The sequence below is a fragment of the Emys orbicularis genome, chromosome 9 (assembly GCF_028017835.1).
Source record: "Emys orbicularis isolate rEmyOrb1 chromosome 9, rEmyOrb1.hap1, whole genome shotgun sequence".
Classification (NCBI taxonomy): Eukaryota; Metazoa; Chordata; order Testudines; family Emydidae; genus Emys; species Emys orbicularis.
In genome coordinates, this window is record NC_088691.1 from 3,314,694 (window position 1) to 3,340,811 (window position 26,118).

At 50.3% G+C, this 26,118-nt stretch overlaps 1 protein-coding gene across 1 annotated transcript; it reads right to left on the reverse strand.

Moving 5' to 3' along the window:
• FRMD7 (FERM domain containing 7) lies at positions 1–26,118 on the reverse strand. Its single transcript, XM_065411261.1, has 13 exons — positions 26,049–26,118; positions 24,163–24,410; positions 14,839–14,943; positions 12,840–12,882; positions 9,494–9,572; positions 7,512–7,609; positions 5,987–6,101; positions 5,655–5,802; positions 3,937–4,032; positions 3,015–3,178; positions 2,254–2,322; positions 2,094–2,169; positions 1–1,056 (listed from the first exon to the last, which is right to left on the reverse strand). Exons 1-13 carry the CDS (start codon positions 26,116–26,118, stop codon positions 1–3), a joined length of 2,367 nt encoding a protein of 788 aa, XP_065267333.1.

The window sequence follows — 26,118 nt, forward strand, 5'->3', positions numbered from 1 at the left end:
TTACGTGAAATAATTGGACATGCCCATTGAAGTCCTTGCTTCTGCGCTGCTTGTCGCAAAGGACACCTCTTCATCCTCCTCCTCCAGCTGGAGGCTGCCCGAGGACAGACGCACCCGGGCCAGGGGCGACTTTCCTACCCGGCCATACAGAGAGTAGTAATCGGCGTTCAGGAGATCTGGGTCGGAGTCGCTGGACTCGGTCCCGCTGCCCACGCCGCGTTCGGCCGGGCGCGGAGCTGCGGTGGGGTTGGAAAGCCCTTGCTGGGCGAGCATGGACCGTAAGATACTTGCTTTTCTACTGCTCAGAGCAGGGCAAGGGCCCAGCGGCCTGAACTCCGACCCATATGGGAAATGGATGGTTTTCATATCGGACTGGCTCCAGGATCTTTTGGGCAGTTGCTCTTGAATGCTGTAGTCAAAAGCCCCAGCCAGGGCTCTGCTCTCCTCTTGCAGGTGCCTGCTAACACAGTAAGTCCTGGGCAAGGCCTCGGGCTGCAGCTCCTTCATCCGGGCCGGGCCCGGCCATCTCTTGGAAGGTTTCATTGACATGGGGCCAGGGCCACTCAGCCCTCTCCCTGCTTCCTCGGCGGCATGTGGCGTGTGGCGTGGTACCGGGGGAGGCCTGTCCACGTAAAAGAACACTTGCGGAGACGTCGTCTCCAGCGGCTGGCTGGCGGAAGGGACGTAGGGCACATCTGTGTAGCTCAGCTGCCTGGAGGCGACCTCCCTCATGTTGCCAACCGAGGTGCTTTTACTGTTGCCAGCAAGCTTGTGGCTGGGCTGGAAGGAGGTCAGCGGGCGGCGCTGCCCGAAGCCGTCGGCCGGCTCCCACTCCAGCTCCCGCTCGGCGTAGGCCAACGGGAAGGCTGAGCTGCTTTTGGAATGGGGCAGGAGCCTGGGGTCAGCTTCAGGCTTGGAGCGCTCCAGCTCCGCTGCGAACGTCACCTCCACGGAGGAATTCCGCCTCCTGCTGTCCAGCATGGGATCCGACGCATGGACCCCGTTTGTGTTCCGGTAACAGGCTCTGCTGCCGTATGCCAGGCGCAGGTCTTCAACCTAGGGAGACAGCAGGGCCTGTTAGGGTAGGGGAAAGGCACTGGAAAGGGGAGGAGGGTTCTCTCTCTCTCTCTTCTTCTATTCATTACAGCCCCACAAGCAACCAGATTAATAAATGCTACTCCGTAGCCCGTCGGATCGAACACAGCCCTGCGCCCCCTTCCCATCAGCACCCAAACCAACAAACAGACGAAAGCCGTGTCTGCCTCACCCCCAGCTCTCCGGGGAGGATTCAGAGGTGAGCCAGGCCAGGTTACAAACAGCGAAGACCAGGTGGGTTTTTCCCACCCCCCCACTTGAGGCACCCTGAGGGCACTTGTCAGCAACGGGAGGGGCTTTCACACGCACGCACCCGCCTTGCGGCCAGATTCTGCTCTCAGCACAGGCAGGGCAGGGCCCAGTGAAAGCCCAACCTGAGCCATGCGGTTCCAGTCAGACCTTGGCAGGGTGTGGCCATGATGGCTGGCGAGGCAGTGAGGCCAAGTCCCACCTGCTAGGCTACCTCGGTGGTACCACTTCCCTTCCCCTGCCGCCAGGAGCCACCTCTGGTCTAGCCCCTCTGGGCCACTAGGGGAGCCCTTAGCTGGGGTGGGGTGGGGAGATGAACACATGCGGTTATCCCCTGGGCGGGTGGGAAACAGAGGGGAATGTGGGTCCCAGCACAGAGGGAACCAAGTCTCCCGAGTGGTGGTGTCCTACACACCCACACGCCCCATTACAATGCAGCACGATCCACCGTGCAAGGGGCAGATAACGGACCCAGCGCTCCCCACACACACTGTACGGTGTTGTACGCAAGTGCTGGCCCCACTCTGGGGTTCACTCCTTCGCCGTTCACAGACCAGCTCGCAGAGCACTGGACACGCGCTCCTCTGGTTGCTGCTGCGCCATGCCCCCAAAATACCCAGGGAATGGCCCAGCATGGGCTCCCGCCCCACTGCTTTCTCTCCAGGGCAGCAAAGGCTGCGGTGGAATGATTAACCAGGCCTGGGGGCCGGTGGCTTTTTCCATCAGGGACACTGAGGAGAGACCAGTACCTGTTTGGACACGTCTGTGAGGAGGTCTGGGGACGAGCGGCACTGCCTTTCGTGGTACTGAGCCGGGTAGTGTTTCCTGCAAATCCAAGACACACAGGTCAGTTTCCCATTGCAAATAGCCCGTGAAATGCTACAAAGCCCCCTCCGCCCCCTCCGATACCTCTCAAACGGCGCGCTCTTCCCCTTCCCCTTGCGCCCGTGCTCCAGCAGCTGCCGTTGGGTTCTGCCGCTGGCAAGGACAGAAAAACGCTTGTGAAAAACCAGTTCTAACGGTGCTGTCTGTACAGCATGTGACTGTAACCTCTGCTGTAGCCAGCACAGAGGCAAGGGCTGGCTGATGCCTTGCACGACAGGGCCTGGACAAAGGAACTCGAGGTTCAGGCAGGCAGGCCTGGCCCTGCTCTGCTGGGCGAGATGCAGCGGGTGCAGGTACAGGGGAATGGGCCTAGGCTGCCTCCCTCGGGCACGGAGGAAGCCAGACAAGAACTGCGACTCGGAGGAGACTCTCGGGGATCAAAGCCCTGGGGCATGGCTCAGTCCAACTGACTGGCTCCGGGGTGACAAATCACTGTGTAGACGATAGGCTCAGGCTGGAGCCAGAGCTCTGGGATCCTTCACCCTCACAGGGGCCCGAAGCTTGCGCTTCAGAGTGAGTATCTACAAAGCAATCATTCGCCCCGGCGCCCAAGCCCCACGCGCCACTTCAGCTGGCCCGGGCCAGCCACGGGGGTTTTTAATCCCTGGGTAGACACAGCCTTTGTCCCACTGCCGCCCTCCCAGGGCTACTTGCTCATCAGGCTGTGCCTAAAGGCACCAGCTAGCGCCAAGTTTCCTTCCCCCACATTGCACCACACAGCGAATGCTAGCAAAGAGCCATTCGCTTTCTTCACGGTGTTACCGGAGCTAGTGCAAGCCATTTACCTATAGCGGAAACTCGAACCTTTGCTGCACAGGAGGGCTTTGGGCTTGGATTTTGGCTCTTCAGAGAGTCTAAAAAAAGCATGGTACTCCACGCACGTCTTCCAAAATGCTTTGCACGCATCTCTGCTTGCCATGGTAAACTCTAAGGTGTCCTTGCACAGAGCCTGGATGAGAACCGGACATTTGAAACACAACTCAAAGGGTCAACCCCCATTGCAAAGTCAGTGTCCAATAGTGAAAACACGAGCACTTTTTCACACAAGGAGACATGCCCCTTTGTGCAGAGAGTGATGCAGGACTGGCCTGTGAACCCTGCGACCCCAGGCCTCTCAATGGACTTAGAGCTGAAACTGGGTGTGGGTCTCATTGGGGACAGGGAGAGGGGCCCTGGTCTGACGTATACGGGCCACTAACCTGTGTTACACATGCTGCTAGCTGACCCCTAGCAGTGCCTGGGGCAGCAGAATGTAGAACTAGGCTGTCGGCTGGAAATACTCGGGGACCACAAAGGTGTTCTCCACATACACATTGTGGAGGCCTAACCAGTCTGTGCCCCTTGGGCTTCACACACATTTCACCAGCGTGAGGAGAAACTTCCAGGACAAATAAGAGCAAGGTGAAGCGAGAGACCACACACCAACACTGACACAGCCCAAGGGAGCACATGTTATTTGAAGTACGTAACCTTTGGGGCGGGGCACAGGAACAGGGAGGGATGGGAGGCCATGGCCCCACCACTTTTAAAAGGGAGAAGGGGCAGCGTGCGGGCACGGCCATGGTTCGGGTGCCAGTGACACCCCCACACACTGTTAAGAAGCTTTTGCCGCCCCTGCCAACCTTGGCAAAGCCCTTCTAACTATCCCTTGCTTGATACAAACCTGTGATCTTCAACCCTGGCAGCGGGTGGCAATGTGGTACTTACAGAGATATTTGCATGTAGTTTGATTAGAAAATGTTTCCTCTTAAAACTCAGTTTCCGAATTTTGGCCCAGTTGAATGTGTTGATCTTTGTGTTCCCCTGCAATGACAAACGCATTGGTCATGGTCAAATCATTACCGGCCAGGGCCGTGAGCTGGCAAAATGCACTCTGCGCCTATTGACTCCCGTGAGTGTAGATGGTGCTCCAAGGATTTGGCCTCAAATCCTGCTCACTTTACAGTCCCACCAATTTACCAACATCGGTTTACCCTGGCTCCGAGGGGATGTGTCAGACAAGCAGATTTGGACCCAAGCAGGAAGGATAAGACGGCAGGGCCTGATCCTGTGTTAATGGAAGTTAATTACAAAGCCCAGTGGTATCACTGGAAAGACTGCCATTAATTTCAATGGGCTCTGGCTTAGACCCCAGTCGATTTCAGTGGGGCGGGATCAGGCCCTTAATGAGCGGGGGTGCTCCGTCCGCTGTCTGTTGGGCAAAGCGCAGTCGTTATGTACATGATTCAGGCACTAACCTAACTAGAACGTACCGGTACTGCCCTAGCATGCATTCTCTCGGGCAAGCAAGCTTTAAAAAGAACTCCTCAACATAACGGGGTTAGGGCCACATTTCCGACCCCAAACACTGTGTTCTGACATAGAAACTACTGGGCTTTAAAGGAGCTGTTTATGCTCCAGTTATAATGTGTGTGTGTGTGTCTGTCTGTCTCGCTGAACAAACAGCCAGGCAGAACATCACTCGCCTCAGAATGTGCTACACAGGCTGCTAGTTATTAACAATGGGCCAGGAATTATGATTTTCTTCCACCACAAGTGGCTTCGCAGGTTGGAATTAGCCCAGGCGTGGCTGCCCCACTTCATGCAGGAAACACAGAGGTATGTAGTTACGCTGCTCAGATGTCATGATTATAGCACTAGGTAATTGCATGGCCATTAGACGGCTATTTTTGCTTGAAGATTATATGGGAAATGTGTGGCGCTGCCCTGGAACGTGAACGTCTTACTTCTCAAACACGGTAGTTTACAAGGGCAAACAAGACAGATTCTCAAAGCGGACACCTCCCACATCAGTGGAAGCCATGTCTAGGGTGTGATTTGTCACCACTGGCTAGAGTCCAGTGGTTTGCCCAGCTTGAACAAACGTAGAGGGGAACGTTTCAAAACGCTTTGTTTGGACATTTTCAAAAGGAAAAATTCCAGTTGTTTGGTTCAAAACAACTTTTTGTCTAGAAATTTAAGCTAATTTGGCTGAAAAGGGTTAAAGAAAAAAAAAGACTAAAATTGAAACAAAATGTTTCAATTGACCGGAAACGAAAAAAATAGATTTCTGGTTTGTTTGTGACTATTTTTGAGATTTTTTGACTTTTCAGGCTAGGAAACAATTTCCAACTCTCAAAAGTGTTGGTCCTAGGACAGGAAAACCATCTCCCCCCAGCTCTTAGCAGGCTGGGTAGTGACAAAGATAGTGAAGTGCTTGGATTTCAGAAGGGGCCTACAACAACAAATGTTTACTTCCCTTATTTACTCACTACAGTGCCTGTCTACAGAGTGTGTCCCGTTCCCAGGGTGATTTCTTGGTGCAAGAGGATGTCAGGTAGGCTCTGGTCCAGCTAAAAGGCCTTTGATGAGAATGGAAGGAAAAGCTCTTCCAGAAGGGTCCCATTGCATCGTACGGTAGGAATTTAAAAGGGAAATGTTGTTACCCGTAAAACCAGCACTCCCATGTGCGTGACAGCCAGATTGATCTGCGTCCCTTCCCCATCGCTTGCGGGGTGGGGTCTAATCCCATACATTTCTAACTTCCTGGCTATGTCCAACAGGTGAACGTCCGACTCAGCTGGTGTCTTCCCACTAGGGAAGGAAGAGGGTTATAAGTCTAATGACATTAGAATAAATAGCCCCCTCTAAAGTCCTCTGACAGCACCCCCACATACTGTATAAACCAGTCTCTGCTACAGGTATTTAATAGCCGTGCTGTGAAAGGAGCAGATACATTATGAGCTGAGTAGGACCCAAGTGCGGATGAAATGCTCACACGTGCTTCTGGTGATAATGCATGATCTTATCATCTAAATATTCCTGGTTGGGTAAATACTGGTGGCTCTCCAGGTGCTTCTTATCTGTTTCTTCGTGAAAGTCCCCCAGCTCAGCTGTAGGGAAAGAAACGAAGAGCGGCATTTAGCAATGCCCATTGAGGAGACGACAGCAGGCAAACTGAGCGAGTATTCAGAGACCAGCGACTTCGCTGATCCCTGCAAGAACATAGACATGGTGCGGGGGGATGGAAAGAGCCCAGACAGAGAACACCAACTCCCAGCTCTTCCTAAATGTGATGTTTCTGATGTTCCCTCACTGAGGACCTGGTCCTGTCTCACTGACGTCAGTGAGAGTTTTGCTGTTAGCTTCGACGGGAGCAGGCCTGAAGAACCAGCAACACGGTTCTGACAACAGGGCTCTTCCTGCCACAAGGGCTTTGATGGGCATGGAAGGGACCTAGCACCTTATCGGGGCACTCAGCCCCTCAGCGGATGGGGGTCTCGTTAAGCCAGACTAAAGGCCTCATCCTTCCAACCTCACTTGTGTCAATAAGGATTGCTCACATGACTAAGGGTCAAGAGGTCAGGCTCTACCTGGAGATCCAGATGCCTTCACTCAACCTTTCCATTTCGGACCGTGGTGGTCCTTGGCCCTGTGGCTGGGAGGCCATGCAGGCTCCATGCGGTGACTCTTGGGGAGGGCTGAAGGCCAAGGGAACAAGCCATCCCTGGCTGGACCATGGTGTGGGAGACTCAGAGCTGGTCACCCAGGGGACACTAAACAGCCTGGGCCATGTTGCTAGCCAAAGACCATTTCCACTGTGGTAACGCCCGCCTGGCTGTTCTGAGATGTACAGATGCTTCCGATCGAAAAGCTCAGGGAACACAGCCGGGCAATGGCTGCACACTGAGCACTGAACCGTCTTTGCAAACACACACTAACTCGACTCATTTCACTCCAGCTCAGCAACTCAGCTCTCCTCCGCAACTGCTTTGCTGGACTGGCACCTTTGGGCTTGGTCTCGCTCCCATCACAGCCAGGGAAAGATTCCTAGGGACGTCAGTGGACGCTGGCTCGCCCCTGACCTGCAACCCTCTCTCCCGAGAGCAGTCCCCCATGCCCGCCACTAGGCCTGCTCCCCTGCCGCCTGGGCTGATTTCACTCAAAACTCTGGCTGCAAAAGCCAGATGATGGGATAGAATAGTGAGTCTATTGCAGTCAGGTTCTGCTGCTGCACCCAGCTATGGGCAAGGACCGGGCAAACAGACAGCGTTTGTCAGACAGCCACTGCTTTGCCCTGACATCCAGAGCAGAGCAGAGGGGTTGGTTTGTAAGCTAAGCCATGCTTTGGAAGTGAATAGTTAGAAGTGGACGTTTGGAACAATAGAACGATACACCGTTTTTCAGGGCCAATTGTGATCACCTAGGCTGACCTCCTGCATATCACAGGCCAGAGAATGTCACCCCGGGCGTCCCTTGTGGGCAAACAAGAGCGGATCTAGAGCACGCTCGTCTGTTCTTACACTGCAAGAGGTGCGACACCAGCAACGCGGTGCTGTTCTCACTGCAGGGGAGCCTCCCGACTGCCAGGTCCCTCTTGATTTGAAGGGTAAAGAGATACCTGCAAAGGAAGAGAGAACAGTTTCCTGACCGAGAACAAAGGTTTCCGCTCCCAGCTCAGACTAGTTATTAAGGAACGCAGCCAGCCCATGTCCTGCATGGGGACTTTGCTAGACAGGGGACCCTCCCGGAATCAGTTTGGCTTTGCACGGGTGAAAGGCCCAGCCCTGCAAGGAGCTGAGATCCTTCACCTGCCACCTCTGGCAGGGCCGGGATCAGGGCAGATGTTTATAAATCACCTGGCGATACTCAGATGGAAGGCAGTACACACGGGCCCGGCGAGAGACAATTTGGACCCCAGTACATCATGTTCACTGGGGCCCCTCCCCTGCCCATTTCACGTCAGTTACAGACATTTTTGAGGCCCCAGTCCAACTGTCCCCATTTCCCCTGCCCCTTGTCTGCCTGAGGAGAAAAGCTAAATGACTGACCCCAAGCGACTGGCGAGGACACATGGGAAGAACAGAGCAGAGATTTGAAGAAGTCACCCTGTTCCCAGGAAAGGTAACTTCATCACTTGCTGCCCTGGCCATATTGGGTTTTGCATGTATATGTGATGGCGAGGTGATCACGACATTGTCTTAAGACGCCCAGAATAAAGGCTAAAAGGAACTGGTCAAGTCTCAGTTGAAGTGGATCTCGTTTTACCCCCAACAATTCTTTCATTACCACCAGGGACAGAGATTTCTTCAAATCAGAGAACTCTGTTGCTAGCATGGCTGCGAAACCAATGCAGGTAGGGCCTGCGCAGGGAGTCACTTGTCTCGTAGGCTGTGCCAGAAGTAAAGACATGAGCTGACAGTTTTCCAGAGGGAAGAGAAGAAGTTAAAGGGGATGATGGGAAAGGGGTAGGGAGGGACTCGCCATCGGAGCCGGGCTGGGAGCTGCAGCTGTCCGATGCAGGTAGGGGGCGGCTCTGCCTGAGTAGGGGATGGCAGAGGTGATGACCTGGCACCTCCCCCGCCCACAGTAACTGGACTTTGGGAGTCCAGTCAGTAGATCTGACCGGACACCATCATGTCCCCTTTTCAACTGGACTTTCTGGTTGAAAACCGGACAACTGGCCACCCTCGAGTCCAGTCCCCTGCTATCGCAGAAAACCCTAACATGTAACCCCATTCATAAACTTATCAAGGTCCATTGTAGACCCAGACGATCAGCCAGTATCCTGGTGTGATTTTGATTTTAAACTCAGATCATTTTACACATTGTAAAGAAGCATTGTAGACGCTGGTAGTTTTAGCAGCAGGGTCAGGAACAACTGAAGCTTTCGACACCCAGTGTGTGAGAAGCAGTTTGGGATTGTGAGATGAGGTGTGTTGCTTGGGTGTCTATCAGAGAAATAACACTGACATTTGAATGGCAATCTGTAGGTTTCAGAGTGAATGCAACACTTCGAACTATGGGACAGTTCACACCTCTCAGAGCTATTGTCTTAGGTTGGCTAAAGAATCTGCATGAAACTGCTGCATTGGTTTTACACTTGGTTTATGTCTGTAATGTTTTCTCCAAAACATAATTGTTTTTTAAATAAAAGCTTATATTCTAGAGCACAATTTTGCACTAAAAGGTAGGATTCTGCAGCAAATTTACAGATCACAGGGAACCCCAAACAATGCCTAGCAAATAAAAATCTGCAATGTATGGCTATGGCTAATGGACAAATAAAGATGATGGATTAGGCAGATTTTTTTGTGTTTCTAAACAGAGGGTCAGAGAAAGAAATATTTGCAACATATAAAGTTGCACGGATAGTCAAAATGACTATTGCTAGAGGGCCTCTTTTGGCTGCAGACACGGAATGCTTTAGACAATGAAGACTGCGTTACAAAGCCTCTAGTAGCGAATAAAAATGTAGACAATGAAAAAAAAAATAGTACCGTACCTTGTCAACTCTTCTCTCAGATGTCCAGGGTCCACTGGGAAAAATTTCACCATAAATTTGAAAAGAACCTCCTTAGGATCTTAAAACACAACATCTTCATAAGTTTTATTTCAAAGGTCTGTTGAGAACATTTACAAATCTCTTCACACACCCTGCACCCACGCACACTGGGGAGTAAATCACTTTCATTCCTTACAAATTCGGCCCTGATGGGTGCTGAGCATCTAGGACGTGATCCTGCAGGGTGCTGAGCCGGGGCTTCAATCCAGCCACGGACTTAAGCAGAGCCTCAAGTTGTACCACATGAGCAGGACTATTGAAGTCAATGGGAGAATGGCCCCACTCCGGTAAACAGGACAACCCCGATGATTCAGATTAAACATGTGCTTGAGTGCTGCCCTGGGCCGGGGACAGGGTGTTCAGTACCTGGCTGGATTGAGCCACGGCAGAGCATGTGCAGTTCCCATTGGATTCCAATCACCTCACAGGATTGGGCCCACTGAATTCCAGAGGACCGGAGTGTCTGAAGTGAAAACAATCGTGTTTAGCATTTCTTAATGTGGCTATCCCAGTGGGATCTAGCCAGCCATCTATTCTGAATCAGAGCTTCCCATTGGGGGTGGACAATACCACACAGCGACAACAGCCCCTCCACAGACGCTACTGGCGCGCAATGAAACCCCAGACAAACCGAAAATGTCACCAGCCCGTGCTACAGGGCCCAGAGGCGGTAAGGAAGAAACAAGCCCTCCCATGGCTAGTTTGTGCACTGAGAGGCAAACTCTGCTATCGGAGCTGCAGGATCAGCTCAGATAAATGTAATTGCAGGGTTGGTTTGGGCAGGGAGGGGCTGTTGGCAGGCATGTAATTGGGAAAATCCATATTCCCAGCACCCAAGTCTGCCCACAGCTCCACCCAGACAAATCCTGCAGGCATCTGGGGGGGTTTAACGAAGGGCAGACTTTGGTCCTCGACAGCGTTTTAAAGCCCTTTGTGTCTCAGCCACACATGGGCTAGAAGGGGAAGCCAAACGGAACGCCGGGGCCTACAAAGGGGCACCGGTAAATGGCCACACTTGAGTGGAGGTGATTCCGGGGCCCCATCTGCCTTTCTGTGGAATAATGGACACAAAGCTGTTGAGACTGAGGCAGTGGCCATACTACAGAGCTTACAGCGGCGCAGCGAGTGCAGATGCCCTCAGCCGATCGGAGAGGAGAGAGTTCGCCCGTCGACTTCATTACGCCAGTGCCCGCAAGCGGCGGAAGCTATGGCAGCCGGAGACGCTCTCCCAGGGACAGAGCACTGTCCACACCAGCACTCACATTTAATTTATTCACCCCCCAAGCCACATAACTTAGACCAGCCTCAGCTGTAGTGTGTGCCAGGAGCCAGGAACCCGATGGCTGGGTCCACAGCCTTGTCCCTTGAAATGTCCCAGTGCACCGCTTAGCCCTGCCTTGCACTGTGTGGGTCAAGGGGACTCCCCAAAGGACAGTACTTCGAGGCACTCCAGGAGCTACATACAAACGTATTGGCTTCCCTGAAACTGCATTAAGGCCACAATCACCTGTTCCTCTCAGAGCCCGGGGGGTGACATTTGAATAGAAGATAGGAATCACCTTGAAGCAGGGAAAAGCTGAGAAATTCACAGGCACAACAATTTGGCAGCAGCCTCTGAAATGGCAGAGCTGGTGGGGAGGGGTCATGCCGGGAGGGCGGGGGCACCACCACCATAAGGACAGTTGTGTTTCAATCCATTCTGACTGGCATGCAGGACAGCACGCAACAGAATGTGCGTATGCAAAACCTGCAAAGGGGCTGCTGCATTTCTAACCTGCAGGCAACAGGTTGAAAGCATGTGGCACGCCTGCTTCTGAGCTGTGGCAAAACACCCAGGCCAGCCCAGAGCTGACACGTCACAGCCACGAAGCAGGTGCTTGTGCCAGGCCTTTCACTCATGCTGAAATGCATGGAGTACAATGTTGCAATCAAGCCCCAATGCTTTGTTTTGCAGCATCACCTCCCGCAACCAGGAACCACGATTTCACACACGGCTCAGTGCAGCCGATACCTGAGCTTGAGCTCGCTTGCAAATTCGTTTTTGAAAATCATAATCTAAGCTGATGGGGAAATGGTTTAGATGATTGGTTCTGTGTCTGGCAGTCTGCAGGTCACCTCGGGGTAATCCCGGTTGGGATGGGATGTTCTAGGATGGAATGCATCTCTCCAGCACCAGGCCTAGCTGTCGCCTACACCCTGCATAGACTAGTGCTTAATTGTAATGAAAGAGGTGCCGGGGCTCAAGCAATTTTTTTACATTCATAACTGATGCAGCAAGACCACAGGTGCCGGGGCTCTGAACTGCCAGGCCCCGAGGTGCTGGGGATACGAACCGCCAGGCCCAGAGGTGCTGGGGATATGAACCGCCATGCCCAGAGGTGCCGGGGCTCTGAACTGCCAGACCCGGAGGTGCCGGGGCTCAGCCCTGGCGCAGATTAAGTACTGACATACACCCGGTGCTAGCCTATGCATAGGAGTGAATTTCACCAGTGGTAGCTCCTTTGCTTGTGTAAGGGTTGCAGAGGCCAGCTTATAGCTATACTGTGAGCCAGTGATACTCAGCCTGCGGCTCGCGAGCCCCAAGTGGGTCTTTACTGTGTCTCCTGTGGCTCTTTGCAGCACATGATATTAAAACACTGGGTGCTTTCACTATTAACCAACCTGTTATTAACCAATCAGGAGGCTTTTATTACGTCATTAACCAATTAAGTTATCAACGTGCACAAACGTATTAACCTGTTTGCTGTGAGAATAATATATATGTACACTAAATATTTCCCCGTCATGCTGTTTGTATATGAATAGTACTACAATGAATTCACATCACTGGGGCTCCTTGGGGTAATGTCGCTCGCTAATCTGGCTCCAGAATCACTGAGGTCTGAGTATCGCTGCTCTATGCGCACATAGCTACACTCCAGACAGAAAAGTAGCTTTTGGCCGAACACTGATCAGGCATGTGAGCTGCCAGGATCTCGCAGCCTGAGTTTTGTTACAGACAGGACAGCATTACCATTGCTCTGCTGACCGACAGAGATCCAGAGCATCACAATTCGAGCCCAGCTCCTACGGCCGCTACACTTTCACAGGATGTAAAATGGAACGTGAAGACTTGGCAAACAGACCCACCCAACCCCCCAGCACAAGGTGAACCCAAGCAAATGCCAGAACTTGAAAGCCCACGTCCCCAAGCGTCAGCCAGCTCATGAATGTGCCGGTGAGACTTCTGGTACTAGCTGAGATTTGTCTGCAGCGGCTAGCACATGGTTATTCCTTAGACACTTACTTTTCATCTGTTTTGTTATAGGTTTTAGAAGCTCCAGCCAAACCTGCAATAACAGCAAGGAAGAAGTTGGTGAAGACACAGCATGAAGTGCTGGGTTTGTATAAATAAAAACAACGCAACGTGTCAGGAGAGAAAGTAGAAAAGATACAGGCCTGCTGATGCTAAGAAAAAACTAAAGAGTGACCTGCCAGTAATAGGGGAAGGAAGAATAATAAACCCAGATGGGCCGTGTTCTCCCACTGCAGGACGTGAGGAAGTCACTCGAGCACACTGAAGTCAATGGCACTTAAAGTCATAGAATATCAGGGTTGGAAGGGAACTCAGGAGGTCATCTAGTCCAACCCCCTGCTCAAAGCAGGGCAAACACCAACTAAATCATCCCAGCCAGGGCCTCGTCAAGCCTGACCTTAAAAACCTCTAAGGATGAAGATTCCACCACCTCCCTAGGTCACCCATTCCAGTGCTTCACCACCCTCCTAGTGAAATAGTGTTTCCTAATATCCAACCTAAACCACCCCCACTGCAACTTGAGACCATTAGGGGAAGAATTAGGACCAGGACACTCAAGAATTTGGACAGTTTCACCTTTACTTCCGCTTTTGTGTAGTGCCCAGGGGGGTGCCTGTTCTGCAGGAACCTCATTGATCTCGTTGTGCAACAAGAAGAAATGGGGGGGGAAATCCCGATCGAGACTAAAATTCCTTTTAAAAAGCACGCGTAGGCTCTGAACAGCTCCGCTGACAAATGAGTGGGCCAGAAAGCACCCTGGGAAGCCCCTATGCCTGCAAGGGTCATGGCACAGCCTTTGTCCCCAGCAAAGGGGTTGGGGCGCAGGCTTACCTCGGGTGGCTCCCACTCAGCGGCGCAGCAGGGGGGCTAAGGCAGGCTCCCTGCCTGTCCTGGCTCCACACTATGCCCCAGAAGCGGCCAGCAGGTCTGGCTCCTAGGCGGGGGGGCTAGGAGGCTCCTTGTGCTGCTCTCGCCCACAGGCACCGCCCTCCCCAGCTCCCATTGGCTGCAGTTCCCAGCCAATGGGAATGCGGAGCCGGTGCTTGGGGCAGGGAGAGCGCGTAGAGCCCTGTGGCCCCCCTGCTTAGGCGCCGGACCTGCTGGCTGCTTCTGGGGCACAGCGCGGAGGCAGGACAGGTAGGGACTAGCCTGCTTAGCCGGGCAGCACCGCCAATCAGATTTTTAACGTCCCGGTCGGCAGTGCTGACCGGGGCCGCCAGGGTCCCTTTTCGACCCTAGTGTTCCAGTCGAAAACCAGACACCTGGCAACCCTATGCTGTGATAGGCAGGGCGGGTAGAAGAGGGGCAGGACAGGAGCAGAGGGAGGAGAGGAGGTTGTGGGGACAGAAGGGCGCAGAGCGGGTGGGCGGATGGGAAGGTGCTGGGGTCAGGGGCAGACGTCAGGAAAGGAAGCGGGACCAGCAATGTGATGTGTGTTATCGTGTCACTAAAGTCTGTATCATGCTGCCTATGCACAAGGTGGCAGCATTCCCACTGCACGGCAGCCTTGCTTCTGGCATTTCCCACCTTTCAGTGCTTGGGTACGTCTTCACTACCCGCCGGATCGGCGGGTAGCAATCGATCTATCAGGGATCGATTTATCGTGTCTCATCTAGACGCGATAAATCGATCCCCGAATGCGCTCCCCGTCGACTCCGGAACTCCACCAGGGCGAGAGGCGGTAGCGGAGTCGATGGGGGAGCCGTGGCCATCGATCCCGCGCCGTGAGGACGGGAGGTAAGTCGATCTAAGATACGTCGACTTCAGCTACGCTATTCTCGTAGCTGAAGTTGCGTATCTTAGATTGATTCCCCCCCCCCCCCCAGTGTAGACCAGCCCCTTTACTTTGCAACCTTCATGTTTGTCGGAACCTATTTTTGAAAGGTAAAAGCTATCTCCTAATGGAAGCTCAGGACTGCTGAATGCTGCCTTTGCCAAGTGCTGTGTTTCATTCAGAGGGAACTTGGCCTTCTTGAAGAACGTCACTTACATTGTTTCCGGCCTGGCTTTGGAATTCCAGTCCGAAGTATTCCTTCTCCGCCAGGTGCAGGTGGCTGCAACTCAGGTTGAACAACCCTTTGCCAGAGGACTTTTGCTAGCAAACAAAAAGCTCGTTAGAAGCAGCGCAATGGGCAATGTCCGGAGCAAGAGATTAACTGATGTCACCGATGTCAATAAGAAACTCCAGTCATGAATCTTTGAAGCTATTTATGGGCCCCTGGGCTAAGACGTCTTGCCTGCAAAGTAGCCAGTACAATTTGGGGATGAGACAAATAATAATTCAATAAAAATAACAAATACAATAAAACAAACATACACATCCTAGATACAGATGTCTCATAATTATTATATTCTTCTGCAGGCCTTACACTGCCCTGCACGCCTCTGCTGGCTCCTTCCCCTGGTCAGGTGCAGTCAGTATGTAATGTGCACAGCAGAGAACCGGAGTCAGAGTCTTACTAACCTGCCATGGGCCTGAATCGGATCTCGTGCTGGGGAGACTCAGGGCTAATGCCACTGAAGTTAGGAGAGTTTCACGCACATGCACACACACACACACGCACGCAGACACACACAGACACACGCGCGCACACGCACACGCACGCACACACACGTGCACGCACACACATGCTCACGCACGCTCACACACACACACACGCGCGCGCGGTGTACAGAGGCCTCAACTTCAAAAGTAACTAGTGACTCTGGGTGCTTTTGGTTTGTGGTATTTTTTAGGTCTGCAGAACCTACACAAAGTCTGATTTTCACACTGAACACCCACTCTTTGAAAGTCAGGCCCCTTTAAGATGTCTCCAGTTGGGCACTGAAAAAGGTTCACGAGTCACTTTTGAAAACGTAGTCTTAGAAAACATAATCTTATAGTGTATAAAGCTTTTCTAATGATTATATCCCACCACACACTGGTGCAGTGCACGACACAGGGTATGCTGGCCAACCCAAAAGAGTGCCGTAAAACCTTAATTCTACCTCAGCGCATCACGTAGCTGACACACGCCACATATTGAACAGAAGAAATATTTCAGAGAGTTTTAAAAACTGTCATTGGGCTATTTTTGTTAACTTGAAAATGTTTCTTTTTCACCTAACCCGGCAGCATGATCCGGAGACAAACCTTAGTCAAGAAAGGCGAGTTGCCGCTGCATTTGAGCTGGAAGTGAACTACTAAACGCAGCATATGTCATTCTCTTAGTCCTTTGAATTAAAACTCTTTGTGGAGAATAAAATAAGAAAAGTTTTTCACAACTCCCAGGAATCGGATGCATGAAAAAAAACCTGGACAAAATCTTAGTTTATTTTTCTGCCTTTTAACAAAAGCTATTGTGGGAGATAGAGCGGTTCAGACAATGCAGTGATGTTTCCTGAAGACAAATGCACTTTGCTCAGAACCACCATATGGAAATATCATATGAAATCAGGGTTGCCATGGCAAAAGCATTTAATTCACCAGCGAGCTGGAAGCGAACATCAAACCTGTGTAACTTGTTGGTGCACACACACAGATCTGCTGCCGGAGAGCTGGTAAATTAATAGGGCGCCCTGCTGAAAAGCTGGTGACATTCCTTTAATGTCTTGGGAAGGATGGGAAAGAAGAAGAAAAAATGCTGCCTGTGGTGAAAAAAGAAAGCTGAAAATTGGGCTGGCCAAAAGATGAGCACCCAGTGGTGCTTGGTCCTCTAGAACCAGAGCTATGCAAGGGACCGTCCGTCTGACCTGAGATTTGCAAACTGCCTACAGGATTTGGCTATTGAAATCAATGGAATTCAGGCCTCCAAATCATCCCATCAACTTTTCCTGGAGCCCTGTCCCTGGCCAAGGAGTCCACCTGGCTCTGGACTGGCTACATTTGTCATAGGCTACTGAAGAAGAGAAGGGCTCTCGCCACCCCGGTCAGCCAGTTGTCAATCAGGGCAAGCATTATGACACTGACATCCTTTCTGGCCAGTTGCACATTAAAGACTCTTTAGCACTTTGGGAAAAGATAAGGGGATGCCTCAATAGTCTCTCTGTAACAAAAGGGGCTGAAGTCCAAAGCTGTGGGGGAGCGCAGTGTGCAGGGGCTGCAATGTTGGGAATACAGGTGTCTATTGCAGTACTGTCAATAGTTTTACTAATGCATTGCAGGTATATAGTGCCATGCACCCAAGGATATCAGTGCACTTGAGACATTTTCATTAATCTGCATAACTCTTTGATGTTCGAAGCCCACTATCATTTGTATCTGGTAAACTTAAACCCAGCAAGCTTCAGTGGGTTACCTGAGTTTTCCCAATGATCGATTGGCACAGCTGGGAATAGAACCCAGGTGTCCTAGTGCCCATGCTGAGGCACTAGCAGACCACAATTCAGGATCTAGAGAAGAGCTCCGTGTAGTTCACAAGCTTGTCTCTTTCACCAGCAGGAGTTGGTCCAGTAGAAGATATTACCTCACTCTCCTTGTCTCTTACAAAATACGAAACATTCAGAAAGGAAGAGGGTTTGGTATGAAAGCAAGTTTAAAGCAGGACAATAATTAGCCTTAACTTTCAAGTGACTATCCTGAGATAAAACACTTAGGCAGGCAATAGCACCGGCAGGCAAATGGATTGCAGAGTTCCTTCCCAGAGGGAAGGGGAGGTGACTTGAAACCTGCAACTTGTTCAGAGCAATATGTCCATGCTGCACGCTAATAGCAACGCTTTGTCGCTCACGGGGGGGTGGAAATTGCTAGCCCCGCGTGCTAAGCCTGCTGCAAAGTGACAGCATAATAATAGCGTTCTTGCTCCAGCATGCCTCATTTGCCTCAAAATTACTAGATCACAAGGATAATTAAAACAATTATAATTGTTTATTTCCATGCTAAAATTGTCAAGCATTCTTCCCTGTGATGGGCAGCCGGAAGAGAGAAGCGCTCGCTGTTTTCTCACAGGCGTGTTACTCACTTTCAGGCTTCGGATCACGCCACACATGGCATCACTTACACCAGAAGAGTGCGCGTCGTGGCTTTCTTGGAGGAGAGAGGAACTCTTGTCGCCCGATCTCTGTCCTGTATCTCCCGCCTCTGCTCTAGGAGCTTGTTCACCCTTTGTCCTTTCTCTTCTCCCACCCTCCCGTCACGCCTTCCTCTTCAACAGCCTCTGCCCTCTCCTGGGAACGTGCTTTTTAGTGCACATTATGATGAGCCTTACCAGTAACCAGGCCCTAAACTGAACACAAAGAAGTGAGTGCGGCCCGACTGCTGGCTGGGCTCAGACACCCTGAGGCAGGGACAATGGGCTGCGGCCCCAGCTGGCGGGACGTACAGCGGCTCCTTGCCACTGGTGGAACTATGCCAGTAGACACTAGCTGGGGACAAAATCCCAATATTTCCAAAGCATTGAAAGTGTTCAAGTGAAGCTGTAAATAAGTGGCTAATAAATAGCCAGAATTAATCCTAGACACTCTCCCAGGCTGTGGGAAACCCGGCAAACAGCCACTGCCCAGAACCTCCCTGCAGCCAGCAATGTCACAAGAGGGAGGGTGTCTAGTGGAGAAGGCAGGAGACCTGGGTGCCAGGCTGCAGCTGTCTCTGTCCACCTGGTGGCAGGAAGTGCTGCTTGTGCGAAGGAACCAGCGTAAGCCTGTTCCGGGGGCCAATGTAGCCCCAGGTAGGAATACTCTCCAGTGGCGAGAGTAAGTGGCAGCTAAGTTTTCTTTCCTTGGGTTCAGTCATGCCTGGAGCTGGTTGGGATGGAAGAATCACCCAAAAGGATGCCCAGTTATTTCTGGAGAATGGTGAATACCTCCAGAAGAGTACTGGAGTTGCCATCTTCAGAAAGAAACTCACTCCAGAATAAAGACAACCCCACTCAGCCAGGCACGGAGCCTGCCGGCATCCAGCTCCCTGCATGTAGACATAAAAAGGTTCCCCATTTGACCAGGTCCACCACCATCACAACAAAGCACAGCAGTATTGCAAGCAGCCTGCACTCTGCTGCAATGTGCTTACACAGATGCAACAATGAGCAGGCTGATAAAACAATTTGGCATATCCCAATCCAGACATACCTATGAGCTTGCTGAAAGAGAGTCCTGATCTTCAGGGGCTTAGCTGTTTCAGTTCTCAGAAGGACTCCTCGACCACGCTAGAACTGTGCTAGGAACAGCCATGTTAAAATGCAGTGGTTTCTCCCACAGTCCGGGCTAGGTCGTAGGATGCGATTCAACATCCATTCAAGTCACTGGGAGTGTTTCCACTCTGGGCTGGGAATGAGTCCTTAGTACCAATGACAGTTTTGGTGATTCAGACCCTTGCCAATGCTACTGGAATGAGACTACCAGCTCTGTTGTTTCTGCAGAATCTTACTTAAGAACATCAGAAGACCTTAAGAATGGCCATTTTGGGTCAGACCAATGGTCCATCTAGCCCAGTATCCTGTCTTCTGACAGTGGCTGATGCCAGATACTTTAGAAGGAGTGAACAGAACAGGGCAATTACTGAGTGATCCATCCCCTGTCGTCCACTCCCAGGTTCTGGCAGTCAGAGACTTAGGGACACCCAGAGCATGGGGTTGCATCCCTGCCCAGCTTGGATAATAGCCACTGATGGGCCTATCCTCCATGAACTTATCTAATTCTTTTTTTAACCCTGTTATACTTTTGGTCTTGACAACATCCCCTGGCAATGAGTTCCACAAGTTGACTGTGCGTTGTGTGAAGAAGTACTTCCTTATGTTTGTTTTAAACCTGCTGCCTATTAATTTCACTGGGTGACCTCTGGTTCTTGTGTTATGTGAAAGGGTAAATAACACTTCCCTATTCACTTTTTCCAGGCTGGCCATGATTTTATAGACCTCTATCATATCTCCCTTTAGTCGTCTCTTTTCCAAGATGAACAGTTCCAGTCTTTTTAATCTCTCCTCAAACGGAAGCTGTTCCATACCCCTAATCATTTTGTTGCCCTTCTCTATACCTTTTCTATTTCTAATGTATCTTTTTGAGATGAGGTGACAAGAACTGCGTGCAGTATTCAAGGTGTGGGCATATCATGGGTTTGTATAGTGGCTTTATGATATTATCTGTCCCTTTCCTAATGGTTCCTAACATTCTGTTTGCTTTTTTGGCTACTGTTGCACATTGAGTGGATGTTTTCAGAGAACTATCCACAATGACTCCAAGTTCTCTTTCTTTAGTGGTATCAGCTTATTTAGACCCCATCATTTTGTATGTATAACTGGGACTGTTTTTTCCAATGTCCATTATTTTGCATTTATCAACACTGAATTTCATCTGCCATTTTGTTGCCCAGGCACCTAGTTTTGTGTGGTCCCTTTGTAGCTCTTCGCAGTCTCCTTAGGCCCTAACTATCTTAAGTAGTTTTGTATCATCTGCAAACTTTGTCACCTCACTGTTTACTCCTTTTTCCAGATCATTTATGAATATGTTGAATAGGACTGGTCCCAGTACAGACCTCTGGGGGACACCACTATTTACCTCTCTCCATTCTGAAAACTGGCCATTTATTCCTACCCTTTGTTTCCTGTCTTTTAACCAGTTACCAATCCATCAGAGAACCTTCCCTCTTATCCCAGGAGTGCCTACTTTGCTGAAGAGCCTTTGGTGAGGGACCTTGGCAAAGGTTTTCTGCAAATCCAAATACGCTGGATCCCCCTGTCCACATGCGCTTGCATCGACTCGCAAATGCAGGGCAGTCAGCTCTGTTAAATTCAGCACATTCCTGCCTTGACTCAAGATAAAGGACAGGAGGATGCAGTCAAATTTGTGCCCTTTGCTGGCTCTGCCTGGCAATTAGGTTTGCTGGTTTTTAGACAAATCTTGCCCTGTAGCAAATTATACTTGCAAAGAAGCAAGCTCTGCAAACGTTCAGCCTTTGTGCGGAGCAGAAAGCAACAAAGCCATTTTCTCGCCATTGCTGCCCTGCTCTCAGACAGTCTCAAAATGCTGCTGGAGTCCACTCGTCCTGCTTTGTTCAAACTATTCCCAGTGATCGGAAGAATGTCCTGAATGACGTTAGATAAGGGACCACGTGCTGGATAGCTCATTCAGACACGCAGGGAAAGGGGAAAGAAAGGATGTTGCTGCACTGCTAATAGCTTTGCAATATCCCACGCAGTGCAAGAAGCCAAATGACGTCTGTCCCACGCATAGGCATCGGGGCGAGAAGGCACAGGAGTTCCCATGCCACTGCATAGGAAGCAGCCCCGGAGTTCAAGGAGGTTACGAACACTGTGGGCAGCACTGCAGGGTCCAGAGTATAGGGCCAGGCTGAGCCCTTCTACTCAGCTAGCACTGGCAGGGCTCGGCTGGGGAAAACGCAAAGACATGCTGGTGCTGAGAATGCTCCTCCACTGGGTCTCAGGGCCGTAACTGGGCTCTCAGAATGGATTGTAACAGAAGGGCCGTGTTCACTGGCTTAGCAATCTTCCCTATGGAAGATTTTAGCCGTGCAGCGACACTGATCACCATTAAGGAGCCTAACAAAATTAGGGATGGCGCGGACGATAGAATAGGTGGCACATTCATTACGGTCTCAGCAGATCCCAAACTGGGAGGTATTGTGAACTTCAGGGAGGGCAGAAAACTGGTACAGAGGGGCTGAGAGAGATTAGAAACCGGGACAGAGAACGCCAGCCTAATGTAACCAAACGGAAAGTCATGGAGCAACAAGCGAAGGGTGATACTTGGAAAGTAGTGCTGCCGACACAGACCGACTAGGAATATGGCTAGACATTTCTGAACGGCGCGATCTGTTAGAACATGAAGTCGTCTCTTCGGGGAATGGTGGGTGCCTCGCCTCTGGGAAAAGCACTGGGCTTGGCTCTGGGCCTGCCCCTGGGGAAATGAACAGGGCCAGGTCTCCTTCATTGCCAGTTTCTACGGGCTCTGTGCTCTGCTCTGCTGTCAGATGGGGGGAAAAGAAGCCAGGACCGGGGTGGGGAGCATGCATGGAAGAGAGCAAGGAGGGAGCATGCAGAGAGGAGCCCTGCTGCTTCCCTCATCACTTACAGGTCTTTTACCATGGGTCAGAGCGAGGCCCTCAGAGCAAGCAGGTACTGGACCAAGGGCGCAGCCAGCACATGCAGACTGTTCCCTTTACACAAGCAGCAAAATGCCGCAGTGGAGGCTAACGCTGGTGGGAGCATCACTAACTCCCCCACTGCAGCAGTAACTGGTGGGGCTCACGTTTCATAGCCCTGGGGGGAAGCCAATGGCCTCACAGCTTCCCTGGAGATAGAAGGGGAAAGGATTGCTGGAGGGTCTGCAAAGGGACACGTGCTCTGATGTTCTGGGTGGGAGTGTCACAGACCCCCAGCCTAGCCGCACGGCTGCTTCTGGGGTTGGGGCAGGGGAGAGGGAGAGGGAGGAGCCATGCCGCAGCCAAAGGATCTCTTCACCCCCAAGGGGTTTTGCTGCTAGAAGGAAACCAAGGAGCCCTACAAGCATGCTGGTAGGAGGTAAAATGTGGCAGCCCCTGGTTTGCAGATTCAGACACTGCTTCCTTCACCTCTGATAAAGGACAAACCTGGCTGCTAACCCTGAGTCTGTTGCATGTGCCCCTCTGAAATGAGACAACGCAGCATTTGTAAAGTTTCTCCGGAGCTTGAAGTAAATGTTAGCTGCTGGGGGCGAGGGGGGTTGCTAGCAGCTGAAACATTTGCCCTAGCTGTTTAAGGTCTCAATTTCCCAAAAAGAGACACAATTCTCCACCGGCTGGCACCCTTGTGTAGCTATTTACTCTGGTGCAAAGTGGGTGTATGGAACATCAGCTCTGACCTGTCCAGTCCCACCAGTGGTATTTATGTCCATGGGGGACAGGTGCAAATGATTACCCAAGGTACCAGACAGTGGGAAAGCAGGCCCTTGTATTTGGTCTCTTTTGTATTTCTTCCTCTCATTACACTAAAGCACTCTACGTTCGAGAGAGCTTTCCAAAGTCAGTAAGGGTTTAGGAAGAGTCACGTTTGAGTTGCTTGAAATATCTGTTCAAAGCTTAGCCTAGAGCAGTCTTTTTTTCTGGAGAAGTCACTAATTCAACTCCTCATTTATCGTAACCATAGAGCAGCAAATGCAGCAAATGCCTAAAAGGGGTTTCCAATACTGTTCCATGTAGAAAAAAAAAGAAGGAAATGGCTTGTAGTTGCTCTAATGGAGGCTATTTGCTGCAATAACATGTCATGCAGGGCGATCGTGCTATAAATGTCTTGTGCAAATAAGGACACAGAGATGGACAAACTGCAGCAATATAGTATTAGCAGCATTCATTCAACTCTCACCCTCCACACACCGATCTCATCGTGATAAAACTCAGCATGTTTAAAAACACCTCATTTGCCAGATGACTCCAAACCTCTGCTACATTCATGTAACTAAATAAAAGTTAAAAACAAAATTCTTCCTACTTATTCAGAGTACGGAATTACTGTATTCAAAAATGCAATTGCAAAGAAACCAAACTACAACTGAAACTGAATACAAGTTCTCTCAGGCTATGTTATAAAATATTTCCTAGGAAATGTATTATAATTTGAATAAAATAACTTTATATAAAATAACATGGTCCCTGGAGAGAGAGAACTAAGTACTGAAATCGATCTGGTTAAATGTTATTTGAATGTGACCTTAGCATGCTAAGCTACAGTATATTCTCAGTCACTCCTAGAAAGAGATGTAGACAGTAATATCACTTTGCATTTAGCTACACACAAAGCTGTAACAATGTAGAAATTAAAGGCTAACATTTTAGCGCAGATTTTACAGGTTAATATTCAAGGTTAATATTTATTAATTGTGCATAGTTAATAACTATATAGTTTTTTTCCCCAGGTACTGTTATACAGTAAATAAGAGTCAATGATTTTCTTTGCTTCTGATCTCCTTAGTGTAATTCCATTCTTTTTTCTCATCAGCCTAGTCTCCATGAAGACAAGCATACAGATCTTTCCCCCCATGGGTAATTTGGTTAAATATGTTATGTTTGTCCTGGACCCAGACTTTTCTTCCTGGCCGATGCTTATGTTGGCATCCAGACAAACGACTGTCACACTTGTCAAAAATACACCCCATCCCGGCTGATTTCAAACTGATGACACCAGATGAGTAAAACCCATCTCCCCCACTTTTTAAAAATGGGATGCAAATGACAGAGCCCAGCTTGCGCTCGTTAGCACTGACACATACAAGGAGGACAACGCTACATGCTCCTTTTTCCAAAGCTGAAAACCAGAAGCTCTCAGAGACCATCTGAGGGTTATGTAATCCTTTGGTGCAGCAATGACTTCAGTAATTAGAACAAAACAATAATATGATAGCCACTTACATCCACTACAAAGATCTTCTGGGAGTCATCCAAGAACTGGACTTTCAGATGCAGCATCCTTGAGCACACAGCTGAGCTGCCAGCAAGTGCCGGAGTCTTGGTAATCTGCGCTGTGTGCCAGACAGGGTACCCTGACTCCTCTTTCACACACAATTTCACTCTCAGCTGGATGGAGAAGGCTGCAGCCACTGTTACACAGATGCAGACTTCTCTTTGGAGGGAGGTCTGGAAGCAAAGGAATGCAATGCCTAGGGAGAAACACAAATACAGTAAGCAGAGATCCTGACAGCCGCCTCTTCTAAATAGCAACCTGTAATTGCTTTTTGTAAATTAATGTTAAATTATTATTAAGAACATCCAAGGGACCAGTTTCAATGGAGCCACTCGGAATTTAAACTGAAGCAAACAAGAGTAGGTCTGGCAAAAGCAGAGATTTTTCATTAGTTGTTTGAGAAATGCAATGGCTAAAATCATCCAAATTTCACGTAGTAAAGTCAGAAGAAGCAGATCTGTACTGCTCGTATTAGCTGTCTGGTGGTAATAACTTCATTCTTCATTCTAACCCAATTCTTAAATTGTTAAATACCAGCCTAAAAAACCAGTCCTGTAGCCTGTATGGAATCAGACCCATTCTTGCTGTTTCTGTGAACAAAGCGGAGGGATAAGACAATATCTTCTGGACAGATTTGTATGAAGCAGCCAGACAGAAGAATCTCTCTCACTGGAGCCTTGAGAAATGCTCAGATGGAATAAAGAAAACCACGAAACATCCTTGCTCTGGGGTTTTGTTTCTAACTTGCACCTTACACCACCTTTGCTTAAAGATTAGTTGAGGATCACAGTTCTGTGAGACAACCTGGCTGCAGGATTCAGGACCCGCCCCCCCACAAATACCAGCCCGCTGCTTTGGCTCCAATGATCAGCTGTGAAATGGTTAATAATAACATTTCAGGCCTCGGAGCTGACGCCCCCAGACACTTGCCTGCATGTCCCCTCATTCCAGGGCATTTTCCGCATTTATACCCATAAGCACCAGGGGGCAGCATTGCACCTGCTTGCAGCAGGAAGAAAAATCTTTACAACCCATAAGATTTCTGTGGCTTTAAAGCACCAGTGGCACAGTCCCACTAGATGATGCTAGTAAGTCATCATGATCCGAGAGGTATGGGCATGATTACAGGGGACCCTGGCTCTCCTGGCCATTTGGGACAAGTCCCATGACTAATATTCCCCATAATGCACCTTGCTGAATCACTGATGGCGTGAATGTGGGGTCAGTTGTGAAGGCAGCTAGACTAATTCACTGTCTTGCCGCTTGCGGAGGAATGAGCATCAGCCAAACAGGAGAGGGATGGCGCCCAAAGGAAACCATCCCTTCCAGTCACCTTGCTAGCACCAAATGCAGCATATGTGCTGTGAGGCCCTGAGAGTTACCACGGGGAAACCCTCATGGTCCTGTCAGCGACGGGAGGGACCCCTAGGCATGACAGGAGGAGAGAGCATTGGACTGGGACTGAGGAGACCTGGCTCTGCCACTGACCTGCTAGGTAACCTTGGGCAAGTCATTTCACCTCTTTGGACCTGTGTCCTCTCCCCCCTTTTGTCCATTTAGTCTGAAAGCTCTGCTGAATGCCGGAGCTGTCTCTCATGATGTGTATGTGCATCACCAGGCGCAGGGAGCGCCCAGGCTCAGCCGGGACCTCGCAGAGCTACTGTCATACAAATAAATAGATAAAGCGAGCGACGCCGACGAAGGGAAAGAGAGACTATCAGTAAGAACTGGGTGTTACATTCTCGGTATTGTTCTAGATCCCTTTGTAAAGTGCCTCCTACCCATACCTTGCTATGGAAATAACAACAACAGTAGTTCATCATAACAAACCTACCAAGATGCTCTCTGGGTTTTTCACCTTCCTGTAGAATCCGGCATAAGCCATTGCCAGGTATGAGGGCCAT